The 24,889-nt window shown below is 42.4% G+C and overlaps 2 protein-coding genes across 5 annotated transcripts in view; both read right to left on the bottom strand.

The window, feature by feature from the left end:
- Nucleotides 1-909: 909 nt before the first annotated feature.
- Nucleotides 910-19,028, bottom strand: LOC103361280 (OX-2 membrane glycoprotein-like). 2 transcript variants are annotated; one of them, XM_008287317.1, is made up of 8 exons: nt 18,953-19,028; nt 17,525-17,607; nt 17,309-17,430; nt 15,718-16,041; nt 14,588-14,917; nt 11,909-12,193; nt 10,494-10,595; nt 910-2,987 (listed from the first exon to the last, which is right to left on the bottom strand). In XM_008287317.1, exons 3-8 carry the CDS (start codon nt 17,376-17,378, stop codon nt 2,983-2,985), a joined length of 1,116 nt encoding a protein of 371 aa, XP_008285539.1. In that variant the 5' UTR covers nt 17,379-17,430; nt 17,525-17,607; nt 18,953-19,028; the 3' UTR covers nt 910-2,982. The 2 variants fall into 2 exon arrangements, with proteins under 2 accessions (XP_008285539.1, XP_008285540.1); XM_008287318.1 differs by having other exon boundaries at nt 17,525-17,604; nt 18,953-18,994.
- Nucleotides 19,029-21,400: 2,372 nt separating this feature from the next.
- LOC103361276 (poliovirus receptor-related protein 1-like) overlaps nt 21,401-24,889 on the bottom strand; it is a 10,739-nt gene continuing 7,250 nt past the window's right edge. Inside the window, exons 2-7 of one of the 3 annotated variants that reach the window (XM_008287313.1) lie at nt 23,609-23,947; nt 22,744-23,046; nt 22,628-22,666; nt 22,454-22,550; nt 22,266-22,316; nt 21,401-22,012 (exon numbers count right to left, since the gene is read on the bottom strand). In XM_008287313.1, the coding sequence (XP_008285535.1) occupies nt 21,868-22,012; nt 22,266-22,316; nt 22,454-22,550; nt 22,628-22,666; nt 22,744-23,046; nt 23,609-23,947 (974 nt within the window). In that variant the 3' untranslated portion in view covers nt 21,401-21,867. Of the gene's footprint in view, nt 22,317-22,404; nt 22,551-22,627; nt 22,667-22,743; nt 23,047-23,608; nt 23,948-24,889 lie in introns of all 3 variants that reach the window. The other 2 variants (XM_008287315.1, XM_008287314.1) reach the window with 2 other exon arrangements.

Genomic DNA, 24,889 nt, shown 5'->3' with positions numbered 1-24,889 from the left:
TCAGCTCTTCAGAAACTCTAGTGTGATTTTGTGCTTTGGATGGTTGTCAAGTTGGACGAAACATCTTCTGCCAAATCTGTTCAGCCAGAATTTGTATATCCACAGGCATTTATGGTGAAATCTATATATTTAAAAAAAAAAAAGAAAAATCTCCCCCACACCTTTTCCACTCATGCAGCTCCATATATTCTCTACTCCGTGCTTCACTATCAGGACTATCCATTCACTTTGGTAGTCCATCTGAGCCCAACAAAACCATCTACCACACTTCTTTCTTTTCATATTACATTTCTGATTAAGTTAAGAGCTTATTTAATGACATTTTGAGGTTACATGGCCAGTAAATAATGACTTTTTGGGTGCTATAAGCATTTATTCAGTCACATCAAAAAGAACCCAACCCTGGTGATTATGGCTTTAAGGTAGACTTCATCCTGTCACGTTTGCCTCATTCTGACTCACAGCTGACTCACTTAAATAATACCTGAAACAACACTTGTGGGCCTGGACGTGCATTCATTTGAAGCTTTAAATATTTGTGTTGGTTAGTCATATAGATCATTGTTCAAAAATAGACAAGTTATCCACTCTTAAAGCCCAGGAGACAAAAAGTAAAGTCACTGCAGTGGGCTGTGGAGGGAAGGAGTTTCCTATTGTGTAACGTGTTGGTGAACCAACCGTACCACCCACAGTCTACAAACACCAACGGGCCACTGTGTCGAAAGCTGGTTTGGAGAGTTTGGTGGCGAATTTGTAGGAAAAATATATTGAGATGCACAATCAACAACAGATAAACGTCTGATTTATCTCCTCTGCACCAACTATTTGTTTTGCAGATGCTAAAAACAGTAAATGCAGCTCACAAACAATGCTGACACAGAAGAATGAAGGAAAAATGAAACAGTAGAGTAGTTTCTCAACCTCAGCAACTGCATTTATTAACAATTAAACCTTCTCTTTGTATATACAGATAACTGACTTCACTGTAAAACAAGATGTTGAGGTTAATCGTTATTAGAATATATGATTTTTTTAAAAAACAATAATACTGTACACAGCCCGTTTGGGCCTATATTAATGCTTTCCCAAATAAAAAGGTAACACTGGGGCTCCCTACAGTTCAGCTCTGTGAGTCTGAAGAATACTGTACAGCAATGCAAGCACACAACGCTTCTTTAAAATCACACAAACAGAAAGAAGCACCTCTTGACTTTGTCGCATACATGCAAACAGTGATTCACAGCTGCAGGACTCGTCGGGGCAGCGCGAACACGTGAAGGTTAGCGCTCGACCACCCTTCTCCGCCCCGCGTGCAGCAGCTATAAATAACAAACCTTTCATTCTTTCCCACGCAACCCTTTTTTTTTTTTTTCTTCAGGGTGACTCATACAGGGCTGGTTCACGGACGTTAGCCTCAGTGCCCCTGCTTAGGTTCCCGTAACTCGCAAGTTTAAAACGAGTGCTCTTTTAATCATGCGTCTTCTCCATTGGACAACCGCAAGTGGAGGGTTTTTCAGGTGACAGCCTCGTGGTGGACATGTCCCACAGCAATCAGGCGGCAAAGAATAGCTGACGTGGGACGACATTCTGAGCCACTTCTGAAGGCCCTGAAAGCGTATTTCCTCAATCAGACACGTTAAACCACAGTTAGAAAAGTGGTTCTCAACTTTTAAGATTATGTCACCAGATGATGCTACAAGTTAAATCTGATCCAACTGCAGCCACACAATGACCTGATGAGGACGAGATGTTTGGTTTTTTAACTTTAAATCAATCAATCTGCTTTTATTTGTTGCTAGTTTTGTCATGAAAGTCTGTAGAAGGAAGCAAATTTGCAAAAATATAAAAAAGGCATGTATTTGAATGGTAGCTAATCAATGCCCTGCTGATGAATGATTACGTTTTTTTATTTAAAGGTTCCATATTGTGCCCCTTTTCTGCAAATTACAGAATGAATTTTAAGCTCAAGTCCTGAAAAGATGAGCTGCTGCTGTTAACGCCCCCTTCAGGAAGAAACCTTCCCTACATCTGCGATTGACAGTGCAGAACACAACTACTACACCGACAAGTGCACAACTTTCCATCGCTCCTAACCGTCTCTCTAAGCAAACATCTGACACTGAAATATCCCAAATTTTGCAGCACAGCAGTTTACAGTTTCGACAGAACTAACGGCCATGTCAGCCACACTAAACATTTTCCGATCGTTGCAGTGACCTTGCCGTCAACAGTAAAAGCAATCCACTGCGTTCCCTCGATGCTGGGAGTGCATGAAGACTCTTGTGTTCACTCCTACAGCCAGCAGCAGAACATTTTAGCAGAAGCTGTGAGGCACATTCTGAATGACTCATCTGGAAGCAGCAGCAGTGAGAGGGCAGGATTTTAAAAATTGGAGTTATTGGAGCTGTTGGTGCCTCAGCTGGCTTGTAGCAGTTTAGTAAAACTCATACTGGCCTCTCGAGCTGGAGGGGTATTCAGGTTTGGAGGAAGAGCAGAAGGGAATGTCTTGATACTATACGGGGCCTTTAAATGACCTCTACTGAAGCCTAGATCAACCTAGAATTTAAAAAAATATATACAACTTATCACAGTGTTCTGATCAGTGAATTGCACGCTCACGATTACACACACACACGAGTAAAACCTTGACAGGGCAGAAAGTATTGTTTTACCCCAACAATAGGACCTCCACCGTGCAACAAGACATACAAATCTAACTCCACTATTCTTCTCTGAAGGATTTCCTCCACAATCACTGCAGCTCTTCTAAAGTTAGTGTAACATCTAGCATTAAATAAAGTGGTTTTAGTGATGTTTGCTTTGTTGGTTTTTTTTTTTGCTCAGCTCGTGGAAGCAGAAGCGGCAGCGTTGGCTCGGCTCTGCTGCCCTTCCTCTGAGCTGGAGGCCACGGTGCTGAGCAGCTAGGTCAGGTCCAGGGCTCCGCTGGACCTTCATCAAAGCAGGCGACGCCGGGACTCCAAATCAGTCTGGACAGGAGAAAAAAAAAGGAAGGAAGGGGGAGACAGTTAGTTGGTCAGCCTGCCACCTTTGTCCCAACACCACTAGAAACTTTCCACAACGTTTCCTTTCTCATGTTGGATTAATCACACTGTCCTTCCTTCAGTCTGCTCGTCTCCTGACGACTTCCTACCAATGGCGACTAGTCCGAAACGGAAAACTTTACCAACAGAGATCTGTGTTTAATTTGTATTTAGTCCATGATGAGTTTTATAATCTGCCCGGAGCAGACCCATGTATAGAGACGGAGCAGCATACGAGCATTCGTGTTTGAACAGAGGACGTATGACTTGTCTGCTCAGGACACTATGACCCAACTATATCGTCACATAGTGAATAGTTGTTTGCTGCTAAATTAAAGCGATTCTTGTGTTCAAAATCTTGCAAATTGCACCTTCAAAGACTGTTACCGTTCATCCAAAACTACATTTTAACCAACCTTTGAATGCTACCATAGTTTCCGGACTATAAGCCGCTACTTTTTTTCCACACGCTTTGAACACAAATGCGACATCGAGTGCGACAACAAAAGAGAGACTGAGGAAGTGTGTGACGAAGTAAATCTGACAATTCTGACACTGCAGAAGACAACTTAAGTGGTTTTAGAGCGCAGGAGGAAGATGAAGATATCGATCAATGACTTTTCCTGGTAGGCTGCTGTATTTTTATTTTCCTAACCAGCCGTGTTACAGGCGCTGTTTGGAAAAAAGCATTTACGTATTTGTGTATGTTAGCGGTACATATTTAATTAAAAGTTTTAAAAAATCTTTGTGTAAATATCTCATATTACAACGTGGACACCTACGGATGGATGGATGGATGGACGGATGGAGTTTATATTCAGGTTCGCTCAGTAGTCTGAAAGTTACAGTAAATGCAAAAGTCAACATGACAATGCTTACAAGCTGATATTTGCGGGTTTGTTTACCATTTTTAACATCTTTGTTTAGCATGCTAGTATGAATGAAATAGTCAAATGTGACGATGGAGCTCCAGGAAAAGTCACAATAGGACAAAGTGTGGTGTCATGAAGATCCATCAAATACCTGTTGAATCATTTCACTTTTGCACGAGCTGAGATAATCAGTTGGATGGCATCAGCACACTTTGACTGCACTAAGAGCAAACTTTCACTGCTGCTACAAGTGACAGCGCAAATCACCCACGTTTACTCAAGATATGAGTTAGAAGTTAGTGTGTAAAGAGTCTCTGCAGGGGCACCAAGTAAAGAGTTTCTCTATGCCCAGACGTCGTATTTACTTGATATAAATCCCACACGGGAATGCAAAAGTAAACACAGCAAGCACCGACACGTCTTATACATACATCGAAACGCCCACTCACATCCAAAGAGACCACATGTGCAAAATAATGAAACATTGCAGGAATGCCAGAGCCATAATTAAGTGCCTGCCACACCTCGGTGTACATGTGGCAGCAATGTGAGTTATTTCGAGGTGGCTCACTTGGAAAGTCAATAGCACTGAAGGGAATCGACAAATAGAGGCAATTAGAGCGAGAGTGACGAGTTAGCTGTGCGAGATGCTGGAAAATCGACCATGCAGAGGCTGATGAATGCTTCTGGCTGTTAGAATAAGCTTGATGGTAAAGGCAGTGACTTTTTGCAGTGTAGTGACCAGCAGGTGTCACCTCCGTCATGTTGGGAATTTGTTCCCTTTTCCTCCCTCTAATCTCTCAGGAGCTGCCACTTCAGCCATGTTTGTGTGCCAGACCGGATGCGGTTCCTGCCCGTTGCTTCCTGCAGCGCCGCAGATTGAAAGGTGCCTCTTGCTTTCATGAGCAAAAATCTTATCTGCCATCAGTTCGCTGTGACGCCGTACCTTCGAGTTCATGCATCTCCACCAGGCCACGCCAAAAAAATCATGGAAGCACAGCCACAAATAGACCAGCGGCACTTTCCTGGAAGAACCTCAGGCCTTGACCCTTCTTCCCAGCCGGGATCGGAGCAGGCAGGAGCTGAATTATGCCCTCTGATTCAGAAGGGAACCACGGGGGCCTATTTGTGGCCGGTTCGTGGTTCGACTCCCGCCGCAGACATCACAACTTTGTAGTGTGTCCACAGTGGGTTTCTCTGTAGTTCAACATCTCACAGACTTTGTCAACACAGGGTCTTACTTTCAGACTGCTGCAGCACTTTAGAGGATTTCCAGCTTTGCCACTAAGTCAGCAAGGAAGTGTGGATTGTTTTCTTGAGGCAAAGTAAATGCTCAGGCAAATTCAGTGTTTACAAACCGTCGCAGAAAGCAACAATGTTCCGGATAGTTTTGGTTTTAGAGCCTCAGTTTTGTGGCACTTTGCCTGTGACGTTGTGCAAAACTGAACTGAAGGCACTGAAAACAAATGTTCTCATTCATCTTCTCAATCGGATTAATCTGCCATCGTTTTAAAAACAGTAGGGATGCATGATTGGTACCGTATCAGTGTTTTTTCCCCATGTATCGGTATCAGTCCGATGAACAAATTTAGCCGATGATTGTCTAACATTAGCGCCACAGATGTTTTTACTTAAATGGTCCAGGACTTGAATGTTAAATATGTTAAAATACGTTTAAATAATACATAATAAAGAAGACTATGTGGTCTAATTTGTCTTCGTTTGAATAGTTTTCACAGTGCCTAGTTACTCATTTTTCCAGTGTGAGCAAAAAGAATATCAACATCTGTACAATTGGTTATCGGTGATATCAGAAATCTTAACATTGGATATCGGCATCGGCCAGAAATTTTAATATCGTGCATCACAAAAAAATTATATTTGTATTTTTTTACTCTCAGCATTTTAATCAAAAAGTGAGTATGATCCATTTTGGTGTTTGATTAAAGGTGCAACATGAAAGATTTTAAACACAAATCCAGCATCAAACAACAGAGACCAGAGTCCTACTTTCTCTGTGTTTGCTGTAATCTAAGCTTCCGTCCATGCGTGATGGTGCACGTGAGTCCCTCCTGCGCTAGCAACAGTTCAAAAGTGACCTCTTAGACAGCATCAGAAAAGCATTTAAATATTTGCCATAAATAAAGTAGGCGCTTTAACCACATTCGGTAAAAAGCGAAAAATTCTGCACTCCTCAGTGCAACCGAGAAGCTTTGAGTGACTCAGCTGAGATCAAAAGTCTTGTGACAAAAATTTACAGACTTTTGTTTTGCTGAACTGGGCTAAACTACAGGTTGTGTTTACATTGAAGAGACAGGAGAATCATACTAAAAAAAAAAAAGTCTTATTTTGTGATTCTCTCTACTTCTGGTCATGGTTTTGCTGTTTCCATGGAGGTGTAGGATTTTATACTGCACGGGCCCACAGTGAACAAAAATGTGAGAGGAGCAACAAGCTGCTGGAAGTGCAGAAGGTTAAGTTGTCGGTTCAATCCTACACAGTCCCACTGAAGCAGATTAGCTGCATTTTTTAATGTTTAAGTAGCTCTTTTGTCTTAAAATATACCTCTGGTGTTGCCAATATTTGCCATGAATATTCATCTTTTCTGGCACTTTACACAGTTTTCTTAAGGACTACATTTTTGGTAGAACTGACATGTAATATTCAACAATGTGGTGAGTGGGTTATACAGACTAATTCAGACATTGCTTCTGAAAAGATTTGTTGTTGACTTTTCAGCTGAGCGACTGATCCTTGAACTAAACTGAACTTTCTTGCTCATGCATCACTGCCAGTTCATGCCCTGTATGTCATCATTTGCTACATTATTCAGATTCTCCATAAAGCTGTGTGATGCAGTTACGACAAAACATATAAGAGCAGCACCAAATAAGGACAGAGACATCGAGACACTTTGCGTCACAGCTGCCTTCCCCTGAACTGCAATCTGAATCACATCACAGTAAAAGCCTGTGTTCCACGCCAACACTGGGAAATACAGTACGCGAGTGTCTGTACAGTCGAGTGTGAGAGGCCACGTTGTTATCAACTGGGCAGGATTTCAACCTCGGGCTGCTCCCTCATCCAGGCCCCCCAATGTCTGTCTTTTGCCTCAGTCTAAGGGATTAGATGGAGAAAGAGGGGCCTTTTCTTCAGGCTGCTAACTCAAGACAATCGGCACGACCACTTGGTATTCTGCTCAGGATCGGCAAACTTTCAAGCAACGTGTTAAGTCTGGAGAAAACTTTACTTCCTGAGAGAAATCTATTTTTGCAGTGACCCTGCTGCGATCTAAGCAACATATCCGACAATCAATCACATTGAAGACGTCGCGTTTGAGACCAAACCAAACACACAAATCAACTTGAATCAACAGCGTGTGGGTGAAAGTTGCTCTTGGAACTTGAGGTAATGAGAAAGGCAACGTGTCAGTGACCTCCCAGCTTTAGGAGCCGAGGAAAATGTGAACATGTGCCGCCCACTTTCTTATCACGCTTGAAAACAAAGACAAGGAGGAGCCGGAGGAAAAAGGAAACTCTTTAATCACTCGTCTAGTCACTGCTTGATTGAAGTTTATACTAAAAGGTTTTAAAAGACGGCGAAAGTCAAACATAAAAGGTCAATGCAGGAATGATGTATTTAGGTTTCTACACTTGAAACAAAAAAAAAATCTAGTCAAATTAATTTAAAATCATGCAGCAGGGGCGCTGAAAGGAACACGTTAAAAACTAGAATTCTGTAATGTTGAAAAACTGGAGGGAAAAAGTGGAAATAAAAGCAAATATCTATTGAAATTAGCTAATTAATTATAGTAAAACTGTAGTTTTATGGTCATACAATGTAAAAGAACAAATACTGATTTTTTTGCTTTAACGTGCAATTTAAGCTTCTTTTTTAAAAGTCATTATGTACTTTTTTTCTGTGATTTTACTAAATGTACCTATAATCCAAAAAAACTGGGAAAATCTGTAAAACGGTTAAATCATGTTTATAGGTACAGTTTTTCTTCAAATAAAACCTGTACATTTCGATTATTTTTTACCGATTTAAATACAGCAAAGACAGTGTAATTGGCCTGATTTTTTTTAAAAAGGTTGCATATAAATGAATAACTTCTTCTGTGATTTTACTGGTTATTATGTGTTGTGTAACTAAACAGACAAAATCTGTGAAACAACAGCAAATTCTAAAAAACACTCCAGTTAAAATGATCCTTTTTTACAGTGTATGGGTTCTTTTGTCGGTTCGCGTGCCGCAAAAAACAATATTAAATCAAAAATGCCCGTTGCCAAATGGAGAGCAGCCGTGGGACCGTCCTGACCTTGACATCTCAGCTCTTACTTTTGTTTTTCTTCCTTTACGACTTGTGTTTTGGCCGGCAGGGACATCTGATTCAGCCAAAGCTTGTGTCATTTGTTGCTCCCTGCCTCTCGTCAGGGCGCAGAAAATTCATGATGAAAGGGGGAAATGGGCAACGGTCCACACGTCACATAACGCTGGCAACAGACTGTTTCCATGACACCCAGGGAGGATTGTGGGCAAAGGTGTTAACAGGAGTCAAAGGAGTGTCGATGACACCTCGGTGTGGAAAGTAGCTGCGAGTTGACCTTTTGGGTGTGCTTTCCGGTTAATGGGAGATAACGGTTGAAACGCGAGAATTTCTCACATTGACTGTATTTTTCAATTTCTAACATGCGAAAACCGAACTTTTTACACTTTTTATGAGCCCTTTTGGTTGAGTCTCAGATAGCCAGACCATTCTCTAGCAGCAACACAACGCTGTGTAGATTGGTCTGACAGAACCTAATTATCATTCTGCTATAGGTGAGAATAAAAAGCTCCGGCGCTGCAAAAAATATACACATGGTAGCTGCCAGTAGTTGGCTGCACGGTGGTGGCAGCATCATCAAAACTCAAGTTGATACCTAGAGCATTACAGTGAAGAGTTACTTCTAGGAGTTAAAGACATTATCCTTCATTTGGAGTCATGTTGGTGTTGAATTTAAGTGCAGTTTTTGCTCTATTTTTGGTCTCCTCCACTAACTCCTAAGGGAAATATTTGACTTAGTTTATAAAGTAGTCGTTAATGTTGTCTTCCACTTGGAGTCATTTCTGGCTAATAGAAATTTTATCTGGTTTTCTTAACCACGAGTCATTAGCATTCAATATTTGATTAATCAATGAATGTAAACGCTGATGGAGATGTTTTTACCATAACTTTAAAAGCAAAAATGACACCACAACATCAGCAACTGGCAATAACAACACAGTCCCAGCTGAGAAAACATGAGAATTGTCCGTAAGTCATCAATGGCGACCGAAGTCTGGGCCTGTTGCTAAACCCCTACAATGATCTCTGCTCGTCAACACAGAAGGTCGTTACAGTATTAAACACAGCAAACAAACTGCAGGCTTCTTCCTCAATAAACATCTGGTGGTGCAACCAGGTACTTTAAGTAATGTACAATACATTTCCTGACATGCATGTCCCTCGTCTTCTGCCATATTCTTAGATTTTTTATTGTTAAAACCATTTTTAGCTCCATTTTTGGTCTCCTCCACTCAGGGAAAATCTTGCGCTTTAGTTGCTGCATGCTCTGCTTCAAGCAGTTGTTAGCTTTGTCTTCCGTTTGGTGCTACCTTACAGTTTTTAAGAGTTATTTTTGGCTGATGAGAGGGAACCAAAACAATGAAGTTGCAGACTATAAAACCCAAAACACATGGAGCTAAAAGATGCTCAATAGAGGCGGTGGGATTTGTAGAGTTGGGTAATGATTTTTGTGGATTTGTCACAACAACCAAGCTTTTAAATATACAAGCAGTCGTGTGATTTGTTGTCAGTTTAAAAATAAACAACAATAACAGCAGCTTTAACTGGGATTCCTAACGGTAAACAAGTTTTATCAGACAAAAGCTGGCTGAGCTGCCGTAGCTCTTGGAGGTCGGCTTGGTGCGTCCCAAGGCCCATAAAATCCCAGGATGTTTTCTGTTTATGCAACCAGAAGAAATGCAAGCACTTCATCACAGTGACAACAATGACAAGAGGCACTCAAATGTTGGCCAGCGCAACAGGCCACAAGATAAACACTGCACTGCATATTATCTCAGTGTTTTTCTCCCATGATCCTGCAACAGAGAAACGCCAAGAAGCAAATGTACGATCATTTTAAAAGGTTCAGGCCTGTGTTTTAAATGTCGTCGCTCATTTCTGGAGCAGTTTCTCAACCATATAGTTACACAGTTCCCCCTTAAAGCTTCCCAGAATAGTCTTCTGCTGAACTTCGAAGGAATTGCTCAAACTGCTTTTTATTTATTTTCCTCACCCACGTTTTCCTGAGCTACCGGGATTGAAACTGGCACCCATGAAGGGGAAACTCCACTTTCAGACACCATCATAGCAGAAGTACTTCATTTTTGATGGCATGCGCTAATTTGCTCTTATGCACTTTGGAAAACCAGCAACAAGCGGACTGCACTGCTGCAACCGCTGCACTTTCTGACAGTTCTAAATATATTTATATAAGTCATCACAGAGAGTTAAATGTGAGGCTTTTTGTGGATTTGAAGATTTGAGACTCACCATCAGTGCAGATGAAGCACTTGCAGAGACACACACACAGACACAGGAGGAGGACGGCTGCCACGCCGCCCACCGACAGCAGGATAACCATGGCCGGACTCACTGCAGCACAACAAAAAAACAAAACACAAGTTTCCTCCAAAATGCTGTTTACGTTGAAAAAGCGCAATGCGTGACATCTGGACTAAACATGTTAGGTGATGTGAGGATAATCTCATTCAAAAATAATCCTTCCCGGTATGCAATGACATTACAGGACCCCATCAAAGCAGCCATAATTACCCGAGATGGAAATAGCAGAGGATACACACATGTTTAAACAAAAGCCTCTCTTCTGCTGCACCTCAGCACGCTGGGACGCAAAGTAAAAATAGTTTAAGGCACATATTGGGATAAGTACAACACTGTTTGATACGACTTCACTGATTCTAAGTAACTGCATGATTTGTGGAACATTTAAAAAGTCCCTACAGTAGAAACTAAGAAAACTTTGTACACCTTTCATGTCTAAGATATCCTATTTTGTCAATATTTCATATGTCTACATTTGCTTTTGGTAGCAATCCTCCTCAGCATGGAGGAAACCAGTTATCTTGATGGTTATAATGCTCCTCTTCTGTCAAGTTTCTGCAGGCTGGGATTCATCTCGTCAGCCAGGATTTATCCACATACATTCATGGTGTCATCTATGAATGTCAACCCTACAACACTTCTCATGTGTCTCCACATCATCATGCTTCCACCTCCGTGCTTCACTGTGGTCGTCCTGGTCAGGTTCCCGCCAACAATACTGAACCCCGTCTGGACCGAACACATTCTCAACTGACTGAAGAATGTGCTCCAAAAATCTACCAGGCTATTTTTTCCCAGATTTTTGGAAAGTTTATGGCGCTAAACAAGAGGGTTTTGCTTGGACACCATCCACAGAGGTTCACGTTACGCAACATCCCTCTCATTGTCCGATCCGTCACACAAACTCTGGTTTCCATTGGTGACGACTGTGCCAAGTCTGGAGCACTGGCCTGTCTCGTTTCCAGAGCTTGATTGTGCTTGATTGCAAAAAGTCCTGAAGCTTTTCTGACACACCTCGTAAGGATAATTTATAATCATATTCATGTAATTAGGCTGAAAGGAAATCACAGGTGTTCAGTTTAGTTTAGGAATTGCAGGTTTTCTGAGCCATTTGTCAGTGTTTTTACCAAATCTTAAGGCCTGTAGTTTTATTCTTTAAGGTGTTTGTTTGAAACACTACTTTTCAACTAAGAAACGATGCAACTGTTGAGAGGTGATATAGCTTGAATCATTCAGGTGATGTTGCTCAGCAGTGCTCAGTTGTATATCAATCATGTATTCAGAATTAACTCATCTTACACCATTTATAAAAACTCATGAAACATAACTTAAGATCTCCTCACCACTTGTGCTGAGGGACAGCGTCACCGGTTTCTCCAGACCCTGGTGGTGCACGATGCACTTGACGGACAGGTCGCTGAGCATCCCTGACTGGAACAGCAGCGTGCTCGTTACTACCGTCGTGCCGTCGCCCTGATCGTAGGACGACAAAATGGGCGGCCCCAGAGTTCTGTTGTCGCCGCCGACGCTCCACGTGACCTCCGCCGCGGGCCGGGACTGGGCGGTGCAGTTGGCCTCGGTGAGCCCCGCAGGTGAGGTGACGTGGGTCACCTCTGGTTTGGGTAAAACTGGGGAAAGGAAAGTCAGGACTAGCGGTTAATGTGCTGCTTTTTCTGTCTTTATTTGGTCTACCAATCACACGCAACAGAAAGCACAAATTTGCTCGGACAGATAGAGCACATCGCCTGTCAATCTCTGCCCCGAGGACACGGTGACACAAGTCCGACAGACCCGGCCTGGAAACAAAAGCCAGACAGACAACAGAGGCAGAGCAGCTTTTACTAACTGGGTGTGTGTTTATGTGTGTGTCTGGATCTTTGGTTCCGTCAGTTTGGACAAAAGCAAAGCCTGTTTAGCAGAGCAAGAAGGACACACACGCACCTAAACCCACACTGAGGCCTTGTGTCTGGGGAAACAGTGAACCAGTCATCCCCTGGGCTCCATCCCAAAATTAATCACCCCCCTTCCCCGCAGCGACACCCCTCCCTCATTATCGCTGCAAAAACACACACTCAGAGGAAGATCAGCAGCCGCTCGCACTCCTGGAACGTTTGCTTACGGCTTCTACAAGTCTAAGAGTGCTTACACTCACTTTGCACCTCTCTGGCACGCTGACGGGAAAAGAGAGGGCGAGATTAAGTGTTGTCTGGGGACACGGAGCGCCGTCTCCAAAACAGTAGTTTAATGACCCACTCCAGCGCCGCTCACCTCAGGCCTGCATGTGGTTTGTTTATACACTGCGCTTCCCTTTCCTGAGCTCTATCTGGGGCACATGAACTCACAGCAGCACACATTTCCTCTCAGGTTATTGTATAGCTTCTGTACAGTACATGTCAAGCTCTGTTTGAAAACAATCCAAGAAGTGTTCGGAGTATCTACAGATCTACTGTAGTACAACAGTAATAAAAACAGTAGTAAGAGCAGTTGTAAAAATCCTGATTTTGATTAAATGTGACTCCAAAAACTACACCAAGCATTCATTTTGTGACCCATTACATGTTTTTTAAATAAAATGTACACATATTACTTGGAAATAATGGTTTTTAAAAAATAATGCAGGGTTTTATGTGTTTTAACAGATCTAAAGGCAACATTTTGTGACATGTTAAGATAAGCTAAACTACATTGATGCCTCACACTAGCAGTAATGTAATGTAAGTAGGGCTCATTTTAGACAAAAGGATTATGTTGGTTAAGATATAATGGAGTTCCTAAGTCAGCACCATGTTTCACGGTTCCTGTGGTGCAAACAGCCACCTCAGTTCCAGCGTCTAGCACCGGCAGAAGCAGTGACTACAGATGTGTGCACTGCAAGTGTCATGGAAAAATACTGCATCTGCATGAAGACTGTTAAAGCAAGTTTCTCTAAGTTTCTTTCAAGCTGAGTGGAAAGGTTACAGACCCAAAATGTGTCCCCATAACATCTAGGTAAACACTAGTGGCTGTACATGGGAAGAAGAAGTTGTGCATCCCATGTGTTTAGACTATTGATGCCTGATCCAGCGTGTTTAGTCTTCTAAATGTCTGTGGATGAGTACACCCTGTACACCCAGCTGTTGTTTTCCAGCATGGGATTGTTATGCTACCATTGGAGTAAAGACCACGCCTGTACATGTATAAGAATACTACGCTGCCTGCACTCATGTGTACTCTCCTGCAGACTGCTTGCATTCTGTATGACCTGTACCTTCAAAGCTTTGAATAAAACGAGACAAAGACAACTCGGACTACTGGACTTTATGTAGATCATAGAAAATTTCCTCAACACAAGTCTATTTGTATGTTTGCAAATTCACCTCCTGGTCTGTCACATGGCATCTTGAAACTTTATTTTAGACACGTAGGACACGACTGAAATCAAAAGATCCTCACACATTCTGTTGTGGTAAGTATCCATACTGTAGTAATAAAGTGCCAATACTAGTTGTGTTATATGTGCCAGCAAACTTTACAGTTCTGAGATGAGCTATAAAACCTCACGAGACACCTTCCTGCTCTCTATCAGTTCACCTCACCACTAATTCATGTCTCACTGATGGCTGTAATTTGTTCTAATCCTCATCCATGCTGGGCTCTTCAATGCCTGACAGACTCCTATTGGTTCCTTTGTATGCATATGAGGATACATTTTGATCTTCTTCAGTGTCAAACTGCTGTTGGGATCCATATTTCTTCTTGTTAAACTGGATCTAACTTGGCTGCTCCCCTTTTTGTGACATCACAAAGTTGTGATTTTTGAAGCGGGCTTGCAACTATTACAAAAACTTCTATAAATGTTACTGTGGTACACATGGAGACATATTTTTTAATTCACCGGAGTCGACAACCTGCGAGTTGCTCTTTAAAATGGCCTCAAAAGCCTAAAAAAAACCAAAATGCTAGCAGGTTTCTAGCCGACAGCAGGTCCTCCAAGGAGTTTCTAATAAGAAATAAAGGACTACATAAAGAAAAAGACGTCTCACCATATACAGAGAGGCAGGCGGTGGCGCTCCTGACGCCATCTGGGTACGCGTGGAACTCACAGGTGTAGCAGGCCTCGTCCTCGGTCCGGACCGGCTGGATGGTCAGCTGGGTGTCTCCGAGGGTCCGGCTCAGGCTGGCCCGACCCCTGAACTGCTCCTTCGTGTCATGGGGGCCATGTTTGGTGTAGGAGGCCACGGTGGTGGTGTCGCCCTGCTCGGCGGTCTTCCTCCACAGCACCTGGCGAACCCTCTCGGGGAGGGTGTACCAGCAGGACAGGGTGGTCGGCTTCCCGCTTATGGCCGTCTTGTTGCCCTCCAGGTGCACCGTACCTGGTACAAAGAAGGCCATTGTGTGGTGAGATGGTGGTGGTGATTTTCTGCTTGTGTGCAGTTTCAGGGGCAGCAAGAAGGAGTCTGGCACTGATAAAAAAAAAAATGTGTGTGCACATTTTACAGTAACCACAGGAAGCACTGAAGCTGACAGGGTGGGTGGGCTTTCTGTCCTGCTGATCTGGAGCTCTGCTACTTCCTGTTTTAAGTCCTTCTGCAGTCGTAGGTAAAACAAACACTCTGCGTGACTCTAATTTGGACAATGTGCAAAGACAACTGAATGTGACTTTTAGAAACAAACACAGGGTACAAAAGTTTAAATGTCAGGTGGAGCTGCAGCACTAAGAAATGCCAACTTGTTATTTATGAAAACAGAAGCAGGGAACTATTAACCCTGTACATCCTCAAAAACTCCCCCAATTACACCATTTATCAGCACATGACTAAAACTGTAAGAACAGAATGGTCTTATTTTAATCTCTCTAATGTCTTTGAGCTACTCAAGTCTGACATGTGGTTAAACTAAATCAAAGCTTAAAAATCTGGTGTTTCAATAAAATCACTAATTTCATTTCTGGGCCTCTTTGGATGAACTGCAGGCTGTGTTTAAACAGAGCAGATAGAAGACAAGTATGGAAACTGTTAGAGATTGAGAGGAAAATAAAGCACACTTTAGAAAAAATAAATGCAGCATGACTAAAAACAACAACAACAAAAAAACAGTATACAGAGGAGCAAGTTGCAGGAAGATACAGACAGAATGAACACAACTTAACTGGAAACACTCCTTAAACACTTACCGGTGACACTGATGCATGTCGAGGCTTCTTGCGGCCCTCTCGGGTAAACGTCAAAGATGCAGCGGTAGCAGCCTCCGTCGTCAGGGCGCAGCTTGTTGATGGTGATGTAGCTGGCGTCGTTGTGGGAGGCGGTGAGCTGCACGTTGGGCTCTCGGTGGCTGATGACGACCGGCTCGCTCGGCTGGTACGCCAGCAGGACCTTGGACTGCTTTTTGAGCCAGCGCACCTGCCGGACGGAGTCGCCTGCTGCTGTGGTGATGTTGCAGCTGAGCGTGAGCGGAAGACCTGCCTCTGCAGTCAGACTGGCAGGAGCTACAACCTGACCTGAACACAACAAACAGGACAGCTACATTCAGTCAGCGAAGACTTTCTCGGTTAAACATCTCGATATTTAGAGGTCATACATAAAGTCTTAAGAAGTAGAGCAAGAAGAAGAGATCCGTTGAGTCAGTATACCACTTATGAGGTGCGATCACAAAGTTCAGAGACGGCGCCTTCACAAATCAAAACCTGATTCCGATTTATATCATCCCAGTGGAAGTAGCGTCCTTGTGCAGCGATGCAACGTTCAAAGTGCTTTTGCAATGCTGGTAACTGTCCCTGGATGTCAAGTTATCTAAATCTAGAATCTCCTAAACTGTGTCCAAATGACGACTCCTTCAACTTCATTTGAGAGAAGAGGAAGAAATCACAGGAAGCCAAAGGATTGTGTTGGTGTGGCCAAAAAAATACAGCGTGAAATCAAGGTGTAATCTTGCAGTGCACCCACATGGCATCACGCTACAGTTCAGGCTGTTTGCTGAATGTTCTCCCTCAGGTCATCAGAGCAGAACTCTGCCTTGACAGTTCGACCCTGAGGGACGAATTCCTGGTGGAGGGTGAAAACAACAAGTCGCGACTTGATGCACCTCGTCCAGGTTCTGAAGCAGTTTGGCTCTCCGATTGCAAAAACTGCTGTTTGTTCTGTTGACGGTAGCTGCAGACCAACCTCCCGTCACCAGTGATGATCCTCGACGGTAGACCCCAAAACATGGGACAAGTTCTAAAGCTGGTGGCACCATGACGCTCGGTCCACTGACTCGTGACTGTTACTGCTTGCACATGTTGCACACATGTGGCATGCACTGGATACAGTCTTGGAACTTTCTGATCGCACTACGTAAAGGATTGGAATGAAAAACTCTGGCTCTTCACTGTATTAGCCGCATTTTACTACAATACACTCAGTTAAGATGAGAAGATAAGAAGAAAAAACACTTCTGATACACATTTGTGCTGTAATCTTTCCTGCTTTTACAAAAATTTTATCTCAACCTGATAAATTTAGGAAAGTTTATAGAAAACATTGCACTAAGTCAGGGATTGCAAACCCCATAGGTTAGCTGTCAGATAAATGTAGTCGACTATAAAGAACAAGAAGCTGCAGGTTTTGTCAGAGCTCATAAGTTAATGTGTGTCTACTTTCCAACTTTCAGTACCAAAGAAACTTAACCTTTGGCCTTAAACTCCACAGTTTTTAATACTCGGTTGCCAGATACCTGCTTATATCTGCAATCACAGACTAGCAACCAAAGAAGCACCATCTGGGTACCTTGTGTCGCAGAGATGGTTGTTCCCACGATCCAGAGCAGCACACACAGGGGGAGGGCAGGTCCACACATCGCACACCGAAGCAGGGTTACCGACTGACCCAGTATCACATCCAGGCTGCAGCTGCAGACACAAACAGCATCAAACAGCTTCAGCCACAACCTACATCCGACCGGTAAACCTCAACACGAACCAGGCGGCTTCTCCTCGCACGTACCCCGTCAGCTGTCCAGTGTTCTGACTTGTTGAGTCGCTGCCCGTCAGCACAGTCGTAGCTGCATCTTACTGGCTCGCCGTCTGCTGTGGGTGAAGCCAGAGGATGACATTAGCAGTGACAGCATCGCCTCAGCACCAAATGACGGCTCCCTTTAAAAGTCGTTGCCGAGGCAATGTGTGAGCATCGACAACAGCAGATCGGAGAAACATCACCTGGAGCTTTTACATGTTAATCCCCAGCACGCTCCTGGAAGTCCATAATTACCGGACAGCCAAAAAACAAGCTTCCACTTTAATGTCTAGACAGCATCCAACCCCGAGGTTTCAAAATCCAAACCCAGCCTCAAAGAAATTGCAGCGGTGATGATGCAAGACGAGTGTGAAGACGTTAGTCATTCATGTGATCACAACGTGAGTAAAGTAGAGGGTGCGTTAGGAGAAAGATGCCAAAGTCAATCTGCTTCACAGGTCAGATCCGCTCTCTGCATCCTGGAGGGTGGAAGCAGCAGGGGTCAGGCATTAACCGGCCTTTGATCAGACTCTCTTAGTGGACTTAGTGGGAAAGAAAAACCCGCCTAAACCACAAGACAGACCAGGTCCAGACCTCAGAGCTTTATGGGCGTTATTTGCCTCTTTTACAGTGCCAAGCATCTGGTTCCAAACACAGAATCTGCTCCTGTTGGGCAACAGTTAAACCACTTTTCCCACTACAAAAAAGTCACCTAACGTCTGACTGGGCTGTGACGGCCAGATGTGATCCGACAGATCAATCAACTGGAGCAGGTTGTGGCTCATGAAAGCTGAGCTGCATTTCAGAGGAATTTCTTCTGACATTTTGCAAATCTAAATACCATTACTGGAAGACGTAGTAACCGGAGAGGGAGTGAAGCCAGGCTGCTAAAAACCTACAAGTTGCTGCCCTACGTCCAGATGTGTGGCGAGCGTTTTTAAACACAGCTGGTTCAGCCTCAGGGGACAGATGTTGGGTGATGTGTGATTTATTTAACAGAAAAGAAAAAAAAAATCATGAACCTGCTAATTAGTTCCACATTTAAAACAGGCGAAAAGTAAGATTTCTATCACACAACTAAACCAATTAAACCTTTCCTTTAAATATCTGAAAATCAATAATATACTAAAAACATAAAAGGTGAAGAAGCAGAACCAGCACTTTAGTTATTTTTTTTTATTTGCCAAAGATGAAGCTCACATAAATTAAACTAAGTCAATAAGAAGGAGCACAACAACTTCTATTTGTAGCTACAGATTGATTTTTCCACCCTGGATAGTTTAAAACACTGACTGTATTTGGGTTTACATCACTGGATAAATGTACAAAGAAGTAGCTGGAAAACTGTCAAATCTACTCCAAGTATTCCAACATACGTTTGCTTTGGACTCCAACAGGATAAAGAGACATCAGACTCACCCGCTGACAGATGTAAGTCCACAAAGCTGACTCCCAGGATCCGAGATGCTTCCCGCACGCCAGGTAATGAGCAACTGGAGCAGCATAGTCCACGCTTCATACATTAAAACTGCGAGCTGAGGAGTTCCCGCTGCCCTGATCTTTGCGCCACCGCCTCGGTTCTTCTGCAGGGAAACAGAGACCTCCAGCAGCCAAAGGGCGCAACTGCTGCTGAAAATCTGCAGCTTGAGATTCAGGTTTTGTTTTGAGTAAATCACAAAAGGAAAAGTCTGATAGCTCAGACTGAAACCAGGAAAGTGGATCATATCACTAGATAATAGTTTTTTCATCGAATTCAAGATCTGTCTGTCTGCTAAGTAATTGATTTTATAATGTTGCTGTTGGTTTATAAAGCACTGAATTAGTTGGAAAGGTCAGAAAACTTTAATTTCTTTTAAAATCAAGGCTGACAACTTTTCTGATTCTCTCATGGAACCAAATCTTTTTTGTCTTGTTTATTCTCTATTTAACTCTTAATTGTGCTGAAATGTCATTTTTATATTGTTCCTTTTACACTTGTTCTTCATCCTTCTTGTATTTTATGTGAAGCCCTTTGAATTGTTGTTCCAAATGTGCTAAATCTTGCTATACCTTAAACAGAAACAAGTAAAATATCATAATTACGTCCCTGCTTACAAGACACAAACAGAAACGTAACACTGACCATCAAGGAGGGAAGAACTGACAGGCAGGATGGATGGTAGTGAAAAAAAACAGCATTTATTTACAAGTTTTTTGAATCAATGAATGAACAACAAAATGAAGGTTGAAGAAAAGGGGAAAAACAAAAGGCCTGGCTATCTTATCTACTAATGATGGAAAAACAAAACTTACAGTCGTGGCACCAACCCATAACCAGGAACAAAAGTAAACTAAGTGTACACGGTGTCCAGTCTTACCTCACCTTCCCACCACAAACCTTCCAAGCTGACAACAGCATTCAAATGGCAGCAAAGCAAAAGGGAGACCAAAGGCGCTAGAGGGCTTTAGAAGGGGTTTCCTGTGTCCTGATTGGTTAACTGGTCAGAGTGTGAGTCAATCATCTGCTCTTCAGGAGCTCACAGGTGGCAGCTAATCTTCTAATTCCCACCTGCAGGATACAACTCTGCACGTAACAACCATTTCCAAAACTTTACTGATATAGTTTTTTTATTCCAAGCGTGGCATATGTACTATTTAGACTTGTAGAGATCTAGATGAAGAAAATTAAATACATATAGATAATCACCTACAGCTGTAAACAGGTGATAAACAATTATATGCAAAATCTCATTTAAGAAAGCTCAACCAACAAAAAGGCTGGTTGCAAAGGCCTCATCTGTGCCGAAGTTAATTGGTTTAAAACACAAGTGTTAAACACATATATGATGGAATAATAGTGAGAAAAAAATACATTAACATCTGCTGTTGCTTGATTTTCTTGTTCTTCTCCACAGCTGGTGGACCTGAACGGACAAATAAAAGTGACTGACGTTGGGCTGTAACTGATCAACACAAACAGACCACGACCTCTGTGGGTGTCAATATAAAGACAACGATGTAAAAACTAAGTCCCAGTATTAAATATAAATTTTAAAAATGTACACAAGACTCTGGGGTTTGCCCTTTAGTCACTGCACAGTGAAAATGGACTTTGCTCGGTTAACTGTTGTTGTTATCTGCAGACAGTGTAGCAGCAGCAATATTAGTTTCTGTCAGCAAAACATTTCATGGAAGAGCAACTGAATCCTACACTTTAATTCAAGTCAAGATATCATAATCATCCATCCATCCATTATCTATACACCACTTAATCTTCACTAGGGTCTTGGGGGGCTGGAACCTATCCGGGGGGACACACTGGACAGGTCACCAGTCTATCACAGGGCTACACTTAGAGACAGACAACCAAGCACACTCACATTCACACCTACGGACAATTTAGAATCACCAATTAACCTCAACATGTTTTTGGACTGTGTGGGAGGAAGCTGGAGAACCCGGAGAGAACCCACGCTGCACGGGGAGAACATGGAGACTCCACGCAGAAAGATCCCGGGTGTCCTCACCAGGACGCGACCTTCTAGCTGTGAGGCAACAGTGCTAACGACTGCGCCACCTTGCAACCTGCTTTTTATCTCAAAGAAGTTACAAAAAAAAAATCAACGTGCCAAACTCAACTCTCTGCAGGACTCACACAGAACTAGTCGGACATTATTTCGAGCTACTTGCAGCAGTTTGGCCGCCTCTAAATCACAAATAACTTTAATAAACTAATATTGGCAGCAGTCGGCGCTGTTACCTCCGAACAGGTGAGTGAGGGCTTTGACAGGCACACGCACTTACGCCATCACGCAAGCTGTCCAAGGCGGAAGCAGAGGAACGTTTTGGTCAAATTCACAGCTGCAGCATCGTCAGAAGATTTGAACATGAATATAAATAGTGTTTTTATTTATAAGTACATAAGTAAGTACATATTAGATTCTGTGTCCTCTAATTTATTAATTTTTTTCTCCTAATAATCACTTTATATGAAAACATTGCACAGATATATGCATTTTATTTTTGTAAACAGATTGGTGCAAGAAATAAAAATCATGAATCAGTGACATTAGTGTTACATGTAAAGTAACAAGAAGTTACACAAAGGTACAAAAAACAAAATCAGTGAAAAAACAACAACATTTATAAAACACATAAACACACAACAGATTGTAGGAAAATGGTTTTAAAAAATCTTCTTGTATAAAAATGCAAATATAAAACAAACTGTGCTTATGGATCAGTTCAGCTGAAGGTCTCTAATCCTCGTCCAACAACTGGGAAAGACTTGTTCTCTGTTTTGTTGAAAAATGCATTTACAATTGCCCACGTATTTGACTGTGACGCAAATTTGTTCAACAAGTTTCAGAGTCTTCAAACAGTCTTTTTGCTGTTGAAGGTGAATGTTTCTGGTGTTTGATTGGTGGACTTTTCTTGGTTGATGTTGATGTCCGCTGCCTGAGCTGCTCATTCTCTTGTCTGATTAAAGGTGTTGTGATCCTTCAAATAAAGACAAGAAATGAGTTAATTCGACTAAAGCAGTCTGTGGCAAAACACGATGACTGTGGAGTGCACAGTAATGACTTCATGAATAAATCCCATCAGCTATGGAGGAGACAGATTAAAGTTCTGAGATGTACATTTATTAAAACTGCAGCTTAGTCTGATTATTAGTCTGATGAGATGATATGTAGGGAAATTAAAACTCAAATAGAAACACAAAAAAGACTGAACACTGGTGAAATGTTCTCACCCCTGAATGTCTTGTCCTGATTTCTGTGGTGTCTTGATCTTCTCAGGGTCCCTGAATGACAGAAGAATTGAAGAAAAGTCAACACAAAATTTGTTAGTCTTGGATTTATGGGTTTGTGTTGATGTGTGCAAATTATCACCATATTAACTGCAAGAGGGCAAGAGGGCACATACTAAGCTGAAACTGACCGATTCAGGCTCCTTCGTTTGATCACAGCACTGATGATCACAACAACAGCTCCACAAGCTACCATCATTACAACTAACACAATGATCCAGGTGGGATCTGGAAGAAAAAGAAGAAAAGTGTGACACAAAGTTCGTAAAGCTGGAATCACAAATCAAACTGGAAAACAGACTAACCGGATTCACTCTTATCGGATTCCAGTTTCTCGTAAGAATCTAGAAAAAGGAACCAAACATGAGGATCAAAACATAATCATGAGTCTATAGATGTGAGATTTTAAAGTGTTTCTCACCTTCAGTCAGTTTGACCTCAGGAATCATCAGAACCGTCTCCATCTGAGGACCAGACAGCAGTCGGGCTGCACAGCTAACCTGTGTGCCGTTGCCATGGAAACCTGACAGCACAGCCGTCGTGGTGACGGTGACTGTACCGTTGTTGTTGTTGACACTGACGGTGTTGTGGTGTGAGAAGTGGAGGTGTTGCTGTGTAACGTTCAGTGTTACAGTGGGAGCAGGTCGACCTGTGGCTGAACACGACACAAGTGACTCTGCAGAAGAGTCTGATTCTCCGACACGGAGGACGGGTTCATGCAGCTCTGCAGAGAAAACACATTTCATGGAGATGTTGTGACAAACACACCAGATTCTGATGCTCTTTGTCATATATGTGAATTGGTGTCGCACATGTGAACACAGAGAACAGATGATTGAGTAAAGGAACAGCAGAAGTAAACATCTTAATATCAAAACAGGTGTTAAAACAAAAAAACCCACAAAATTAAAAAATCTAATTTTACCATATGAGACCTTTAACGTTCTAAACCTCTTGCAGCTCTGAATCAAGCAACACAGGACTGATGGAGTTTGACACTCTGGATTCAAACTGCTCATTATTTTGTTTTTCTCTCACCATCTTTCAGTTTTTTTCTTTGATTTAGCGATTTTATTTTAGCTTTTGTTCAAGTCCACTCAATCAATCTGCTCTGTTTCAAGAGTCAAAACCATCATACGATCAAATCTTCCATTCTGACACATGTACATAAACAATATGATGCTACTGTCATTAAACTAAAGAGTGTGCAGATTTTTCATGACATCTCCTGTTTAGTCCAGCACCTGGTAGTTTTCTTCCTGTTATTCCAAACCCTGCGTTCTTACCGTAGACCTGGAGGCAGGTCGTGGCTGTCAGAGCTCCTTCAGGGTAGGTGTTAAACAAGCAGCGATAGCAGCCTTCGTCCTGCTCCGTCATGTTCCGGACAACTATGGAGCAGTTCTGCAGTCCAGTGTATCTAAACTCCATCTTATCCGCAAATTCTGGATTGACCGTTTGGCCAGAGTACTTGTTGTAGGTGCCGAGATTCTTCTCTCCATCGCGTAGCACCTTCTGCCAGGTGACTTGAAGGACTTCTTTAGATTGCAGGAGCTGACAGTTTAACTGAGCCTCTCCTCCAGCTGCTGCCACCACAGTCGGCTGTGTTTCTATCACTGCTGTTCGACCTGCATGGAGGAAAACACACGGAAACCCTTAAATCTTCTGCTTTTCTTCCAACAATTGCACCATTTAAATTCTTGTCAGAGCAAAATAAATAAAAAAGTGAGATACAGTGTTCGGAAGTTTTCGGTTTGATTCGCTTTTGCAGCATGAAATCAAATAAAGAAAACGTAAAGAAATGTTTTTAGGATTTCTTTTTAACGGTGTGATGATTTTGCAAAACAGAATATTATAGACTCTACTCGACAAAACGCTCCTGCAGTGTTACACGATAACAACGCAATGACGTTCGGAAAATGTTTTGAACATTTCTAGAATGTCTTTGGACAACTCCCTCTGTAAGAACATTTTGGGAACAAACTTCTACTTCAAACTTTGTAAAACTTTCTTAGAACGTTCCCTGTATACGTTTTTTATGTCTAATATTCTTGTTTATATTTGAAAACCTAATTACCAAGATTTAGGAATGGGTTTTATACAGAAGATAAAGTCATCCTATGAGCAATAGTCTTTGAAGTAAAACCCTCATGAATGAAATCAGGTCATTATGGTGCATTAATTATATTTCAGTCACATTGTAGGAGCTGAAATCACTTTTTGGAAGGTGGGAAACTGCATCATGTGACTTTAACTGGTCCTTCAAAGCTTCTTCAACCATTCAAATCAACTGGATTGGTGCAAATCCAGCTCCTCGTGGCCTCGAGCGAACAATTCAAACTGCTCTGTTGTTGAGACGGTTTTAAACACACGATGTGAAGGAATCAGGTCCTGCTACAAAGTTCTCTGAGCGTTACCTGACAGTAATGCTGCAGTTCATGTAAATGCAGCACTTTAATGGACGTTAATGCCTTTGTTTTATTTATTTATTTTTTAATCTAAGAGAACATTTGTGTTGCACAGTCAGAGTGTGACGCTGGAACGTGAATACAAACACAGCACAGTTTACT

Source organism: Stegastes partitus, unplaced genomic scaffold (assembly GCF_000690725.1).
Source record: "Stegastes partitus isolate 25-593 unplaced genomic scaffold, Stegastes_partitus-1.0.2 Scaffold495, whole genome shotgun sequence".
Classification (NCBI taxonomy): Eukaryota; Metazoa; Chordata; class Actinopteri; family Pomacentridae; genus Stegastes; species Stegastes partitus.
This window is presented reverse-complemented; position numbering and strand designations above follow the sequence as displayed.

Coding starts and splice junctions, on each gene's coding strand:
- LOC103361280 (XM_008287317.1), bottom strand. CDS start 17,378: ATGTGTGGACCTGCCCTCCCCCTGTGTGTGCTGCTCTGGATCGTGGGA. Junction 16,042..17,308: donor AACCATCTCTGCGACACAAG/GTACCCAGATGG, acceptor TGTTGTGTTCAG/GTCAGGTTGTAGCTCCTGCC. Junction 14,918..15,717: donor GACATGCATCAGTGTCACCG/GTAAGTGTTTAA, acceptor TCTTTGTACCAG/GTACGGTGCACCTGGAGGGC.